The sequence below is a fragment of the Otolemur garnettii genome, unplaced genomic scaffold (genome assembly GCF_000181295.1).
Source record: "Otolemur garnettii isolate 467f Iridium unplaced genomic scaffold, OtoGar3 scaffold00044, whole genome shotgun sequence".
Lineage (NCBI taxonomy): Eukaryota > Metazoa > Chordata > Mammalia > Primates > Galagidae > Otolemur > Otolemur garnettii.
In genome coordinates, this window is record NW_003852439.1 from 6,967,148 (window position 1) to 6,973,707 (window position 6,560).

The 6,560-nt window shown below is 52.3% G+C and overlaps 1 protein-coding gene across 1 annotated transcript in view; it reads right to left on the reverse strand.

The window, feature by feature from the left end:
• Positions 1-6,560, reverse strand: part of MSLN (mesothelin) — an 18,182-nt gene that overhangs the window by 1,968 nt on the left and 9,654 nt on the right. Inside the window, 9 exon segments of the mRNA XM_012805684.1 lie at positions 149-306; positions 906-1,033; positions 1,115-1,270; positions 1,355-1,541; positions 1,775-1,905; positions 2,074-2,164; positions 2,502-2,692; positions 2,772-2,898; positions 3,006-3,091. Coding sequence (XP_012661138.1) covers positions 149-306; positions 906-1,033; positions 1,115-1,270; positions 1,355-1,541; positions 1,775-1,905; positions 2,074-2,164; positions 2,502-2,692; positions 2,772-2,898; positions 3,006-3,091 — 1,255 coding nt within the window.

Sequence of the window (6,560 nt, forward strand, 5' to 3'; positions counted from 1 at the left end):
GGGTCCGGGCTGGGGATTCGAACCCGCCACCTTAGGTGTACGTGGCTAGCGCCTTAGCCGGTTGAGCTATAGGCGCCGAGCCGAGCCTGGAGATTCTTAATGTGCTTTTTCCCATTTAAGGCCCTGAAAAATCCTGCAATATAAGAACCTAAGGGAGTGCGGGGCAGGGCCTCACCTAGGTAGGGGCGCATTAAGTGGTAGTAGTCACCCGAGGTCCTGGTGTTGCTGAAGGCCTCCCGGGCCTTGGCATAAAGCACATCCTTCCGGGTCTGTGGGCAGGAGGAGATGTCCAGGGCCCCGGCCAGCCTGGGGGGTACAGCTGATGAGCAGGCTGGAAACCCCCGCCCTTCAATGGCTAGGCATGGGCCCCTCTGCAAACCACAGCTTCCCTTTTGCTCTGTGCACTGGGCCAAACAGTTTTCCCTCCAAATTCATATCTACACGGAACCTCAGAATGGGACCTTATTTGGACATGGGGTTTCTGCAGATGTCATCAAATTAAAAGATGAGGTTAGATGGAATTAGGTGGGCCCTAAATCCCATGACAATGTCATTAACACAATATGGAAATTTGGACACAGACACAGAGGGGAAGAGGACTGTGTGAAGGTGGAGGCAAACTGGACGTGTCCACAGGCCAAAAGACCCTGGAAGCTGGATGAGGCAGGAAGGGTCCTCCCTGCAGGAGTCACCATGATCTTGGACTTCCAGCCTCTACAAGTATGAGAGAATAAACATCTCTTGTTTTAAATCACCTAGTTTGTGCTGAAGTAGCCCCAGAATCCTAACACATCTCCAACTGGACTGCCCTCCTGAGCCTCAGTTTCTCCTATGACTCATTTTGGCAGAGCAGTGAGCTGCCTCTGAGGCTGTCGAGTGGGTGGGTGGGTGCTGAGTGGTCTCACCGGAACTCCAAAGGCTTGATTGTCTGGATCTGCTGGGGACTCATCCAGCAGAGGCGGTAGCCCCCAATGGCCACCAGCAGAGCACTGGTGACCGTACCGTTGTGGTCCAGGAACTTCTGCAGGACAGCCTGGGGGGGAAGATCAGGTGTCAGTGGGACTGGAGCATGGGGCCAGGGCTTGGGGCCACCTGCCCACCCTGCTGCCCTCACCTCTGTCTGGTTCTCTAGGGCCACACCCGAGGCCAGCAGGGCCACGACAGTGTCCCCGGATGTGATGTTCCACTGGCCAATCTCAGTGAGGGAGTAGAGGTAGATGAGTGAGGTGATGAGCCTCAGCTGGTCCTCAGGGATGCCTCGTGGGTAGATCTGGCAGGTGGGGCGGAGTCAGTGCTTGACTCCGGGCGGAGGCCTGTGCCCTGCCAACCTCCTCCCCACTACTGGTCCACACACCTGGGCAAGCTTGGCCTTGACGACACGCTGGCACTCAGCGGGCAGTGGGTGCTGCAGCAGGGGGTCTAGGTTGGTCCTGACCATGCGGCTGCTCAGGCAGGACTCGAGTTGGGCGCAGTCATAGTGCACCAGAAAGAGGTTGTCCTGTAGTGTGGCTGCCGTGATGTTGCCACGGACACAGGACCTCCTTGTGGGTGCTAGGGCAACACAGATGGTCAGGCATAGCTCAAGCTGATGCCTGCTGAGGTCATGAGACCCCATCTTTGACCCACTTCCTCCACTTCTGTCCCTGCTCTTGTCTCTCCCCGAGCCTGACCTCTAACCAAGAGCTTGGCTTAAACCACTACTCTTGTGCCAAGCCAGCCCTGGGAAAGCGCAGCACCCCCAAGGCCACAGTGGCCACACTGACCTGAGCCCCGCTTGGGCCTTGAGGACACAGAGTTAGCCTTGGATTCCAGAAAACTGGTGACAAAGCGCCTGGCATCTCTCTGGCTGAGTCGCCCTGCCCGGCATGCAGCCACTATGCTACGGAAGAAATCCAGGCCCACGGCCTGGCAGGGCAAGGCAGGCAGGGCCACTGCATATTACAGGGGGCCTGCCTGGTCCCTCCTTCCAACCCACAGACAGAAACTCTTTGAAGGGAACCATCTGAGGACCTCTGAGGCATCAGAGTAGCTATGTGGCAGACCCTGGTTTCGGACAGCTGGTCCCCATCCTACCTGCTGCACCTGCATCCACAGGTGGGAGCTGATGTAGGTCGCCAGGGGCCCCAGGACCTGCAGTCCCTCCAGAGTCCAGGAGCCAGGGAGCCTAGTGCATAGGAAGGGGCACTGTGTGGGGGCTCCTGGGAGCCACCTGCCTCTCCCCAAGCACCCAGCTCAGATAAACCCAATCCCTCGGCTAGCACCTAGCTATAGTCATTTGACCAGGCCCTGCCAGGGATACTTAACCCTCGAGGAGCAGGGAAACTCCCAATTGGTAGGGCAGCACCTTCTGGCCCTGTGTCCCATAGGCTGTGGGATCAGAATGAGGCCAAGGGCTGAGGTCAAAGGTCAGTCTTGCCTCAAGGAAAGGAGGCCTCCAAGCCTGCCTACCCCTACTCACCCCCGGGCTCCTGGGCTCCTTAGCCCCCACCCACCCCACCCACCCAAGCTGGGTCCTTCCACTGGCCAGCAGCATGTTGAGGGCAGCCCTCTGGGCAGCTGTCAGCTGTGGGCAGCGCTGCAGGTTCTGTAGCACATGAGGGTCTGCAGTCACGATGATGGCTGGGTCCATGTCGCACACTAGCACTCCAAGGAGCAGCAGGTCGGAGGCTCTGAGCCGCAGGGGTAGCCCCCCCTGCAGGGACGTCAGGTCAATGCACAGCAGAAGGCCAACTCTGCTGCCCACTGCCTCCCACTCTGCCTGAGGTGCCCACCAGGCAGGCCCAGGCTGCGCGGTGCAGGGCGGCTCTCTGGTCAGGCAGGTTGGCCAGCAGCTCCAGGTGGCCCTGGGCAGCGTGGTAGGTGAAGGCACGGCAGTCAGCTTCCTTTACCTGGGGCAGGCTGCAGGCAGGTAGGAGAGCTGTGGGGTGGGGCTGGGGCTGGGCACTGCCCCCTCATCCCCATGCTACAGGCTTGCTCTGCAGTGGGGTGGGGACAGGAGCACTCACTTGTAGAAGAGGAGCAGGTCCGGCGGGTGGAGCATGAAGTCCCCCAGGAGGCTATGTTGCGCTGCCAAGTTGGCCAAGCAGCTGAGCTGGGCAGGAGGGCAGCAGGTCACTCTCTAGTCTACTCTGAACTTGCCTTTCCTCTCTGCCGGGTCACCCTCCCCTCAGCATGGACCCTGTCCCCAGCTCTCAGGCTGGCCCCTCCCTCCTAGACTGGACTTTTCTCCTTTTTGTTCCACAACCTCCATCTCAGAACAGGCCTCAAAATAGCCAACCCAGGCTTGGTGCCTGTAGCTCAATGGCTAGGGTGCCAACCACATACACAGGAGCTGGCGGGTTTGAACCTGGCCCCGGCCTGGCAAACAACAATGACAACAACAACAACAAAAATAGCCAGGCATTGTGGTGGGTGCCTGTAGTCCCAGCTTCTTGGGAGGCTGAGGCAAGAGAATCGCTTAAGCCCAAGAGTTTGAGGTTGCTGTGAGTTGTGGCACCACGGCACTTTACCAAAGGTGACATAGTGAGACTGTCAAAAAAAAAAAAAATTAGCCAACCCAGTCTGAATAGGCCTTGCCTGTCCCCAGCCACAGCCCCCATCTGGCCGGGACACCTGCAGCAGCCTCCTCACTTACAAAGGTTTAGGGTTAGGTAGGGTGGTTCTGGATGCTGGGGAGGTGGAGGAAATTTCCTGTCCTCCTTACAGAGACTCAGTGAGGCCCAGGGTGGGCTGGGGCTGCCCCTGGGGAGCTTCCCAAGTTAGACCCATGGGTGGTGCCCCTGGCCCTACCCCACCCGCCTTGTCCGCTGCCTGGGGTACTTGCTGAGGTTCTGCTCAGCCCTCTACAGCCTCCTCGTTTTACACCCCCCGCCTGGACTTGTCCAGGGAGCCTTTGGGGTCATTTCAAGAATTTTTAGCCAGTTCCTTGGCGGCCCTTTGCCTAACTTTACATCCATCAAGCGCCTGTGAAGGAAGCCTCATGGGAGGGGCCTTGAGGCAGATGAGGCCTGTCCTCTGGTTTCTGTCCAGCTCTGCCACAGCTTATCTTTGAGGAGAGGCCCACCCAGGGTGGGAGACTCTGACCCTCCCCCAGTCTGCCTCTCAAGGAGCCCCCAGAGAATGTAGAGTGGGCTCATCCCACTGGAGGACAAGGGACTCCCTCATGCTAGGTGGAGGGGGAGGAAAAACCCTGATGTATAAACATGTGAATGTCAGTAAGTTTGAATAGAATGTTAAACACACTTGATTATTGATAAAAAGGTAAAAAACGAGGCTTGAGGCCAGGAGTTTGAGACCAGCCTTGAAATATAGTGAGACTCTTATCTCTTAACAAAAAAAAGAAAACATTTGAAGCAAATATACAAAGTATTAACACTACATTATTAGCAGTTCCTCACACAGATGAGGAACACAGAAGGTGGATTTTAACAAATAACTGAATGTGTGTGTGCAAGTGGAGACAGACAACTGCCACATAGACATGTCCAGGATAGGGATGAAAACACTGAAGGGCAAGGAGAGGCAGAATTCCAATAAAGGCATTGGGCCAGAGAAGCAATATCCTAATAGATGTAAGTGGACTAACTTTGCAATAAAACAATGAAGATTTTCAGATTAGATTTAAAATATTTCAGTTCTATGCTGTTTACATGAGACACCTAAAACATAAAGTTACCCAAAGGTTGATGGTGAAAGAATGAAAAAAGATAATCCTGGAAAATATGAAAACTAAGTCAGCTTTGGCAGGTCAATCTTTGCTTTCATCTCTAATATGTAGAGGTCTGTCAAGATGACCTATTCTCCTGTGTGGGTTTGGTAGATTTTGACCTTCAGAGAACCTGGGTCACTTCATCCAGCACCAGCCAGGTTCCAGGCTGTCTTGTTTGTATGCATAGATGTTTCCTTATTATCTTTTATTGTCTGTGGGATTGGTAGTGATGGTCCCTCTTTCATTTCTGATATTAGTATTTCATGTTTTCTCTTTTTCCCCCTGGTTAGCCTGGCTAGGAATTTGATTTTTCTTTTTTTTTGCAGTTTTTTTGCCGGGGCTGGGTTTGAACCTGCCACCTCCGGCATATGGGGCTGGTGCCCTACTCCTTTGAGCCACAGGTGCCGCCCTTATTGATCATTTTTAAAAAGAAGCTTTTGGTTTTGTTGATTATCTCTCTTGATTTCTTTTTTTTTTTTTTTTTGAGACACAGTCTCACTATGGCACCCTTGGTAGAGTGCCGTGGCATTAAAGCTCACAGCAACCTCAGACTCTTGGGCTTAAGTGATTCTCTTGCCTCAGCCTCTCAAGTAACTGGGACTATAAGCGCCTGCCACAACCTCCAGCTATTTTTTTGTTGTTGTTTAGCTGGCCCAGGTTGGATTCAAATCTGCCAGCCTCGGTGTATGTAGCTGGCGCTGTAACCACTGTACTCTAGGCACTGAGCCTCTTGATTTCTTATTTTCAGAGTCCTTGATTTCTGCCCTAGTTTCCACTATTTCTTTTCCTCTGCATTGCTCATCTCCCTCTACTTTCCTGCCATGGAGCTTATATGATTGATTTTTTATCTTTCCTCTTTTCTGGTATGTGTATTCAGTGCTATAGGTTTCCTTTGGGCTGGGTTCAGTGGCTCACACCTGTAATCCCAGCATTTTTGGAGAGGCCGAGGCAGGAGAATCACTTGAGGTCAGGAGTTTGAGACCAACCTGGGCAATAGTGACACTCTGTCTCTAGGTTGAGGCAGAAGGATTGCTTGAGCCCAGAGTTCAAGGTTATAGTGAGCTGTGATGAGACTACTGCACTCCAGCCTGGGTGACAAAGTAAGACCATCTAAAAATAAAAAATAATAAAAAAAAGTTTACTCTGCTTTCACCATATTCCATAGATCTTGCTAAACTATTTTCATTTTCATTTAGTTCAAAATATGTGATACTGTCCTGAAACTTCTTCTTTGACTCCTGTTATTTAAAATTGTGTTGTTTGATCTCCTAGTACTTTGGAACTTTCCAGCTATCTTTTTTTTTTTTTTTTTTTAAGACAGAGTCTCACTACATTGCCCTCAGTAGAGTGCTGTGGTGTCACAGTTCACAGTGACTTCAAACCCTTGGGCTTAAGCAATTCTCTTACCTCAGCCTCCCAAGTAGCTGGGACAATAGACACCTGCCACAATGCCCGGCTATTTTTTTGTTGCAGTTGTCATTGTTGGTTAGCTGCCCCGGTTGGGTTTGAACCTGTCAGCCTCGGTGCATGTGGTTGGCACTGTAACCACTGTGCTACAGGCACCAAGCCCCAGCTATCTTTTTCTTATTAACTTATAGTTTGATTCCAATATGATTTATCTTTTTTAAATCTGTTGATGTGTTTTATGGCCCAGAATGTGGTCTAGCTTGGTGAATGCTCCTTTTGAGCTGGAGAAGGGTGAGTATTCTGCTGGCACAGGATGAAGTTGTCTGCAGACACCCATTACAGGCTGATGGAGCTGTTTAGTTCACTTCTGTCCTTACTGATTTTTTGCCTGCTGGATCTGTCCATTTCTGACAGAGGGTATTGAAGTCTCCAACTCTGATAGTGG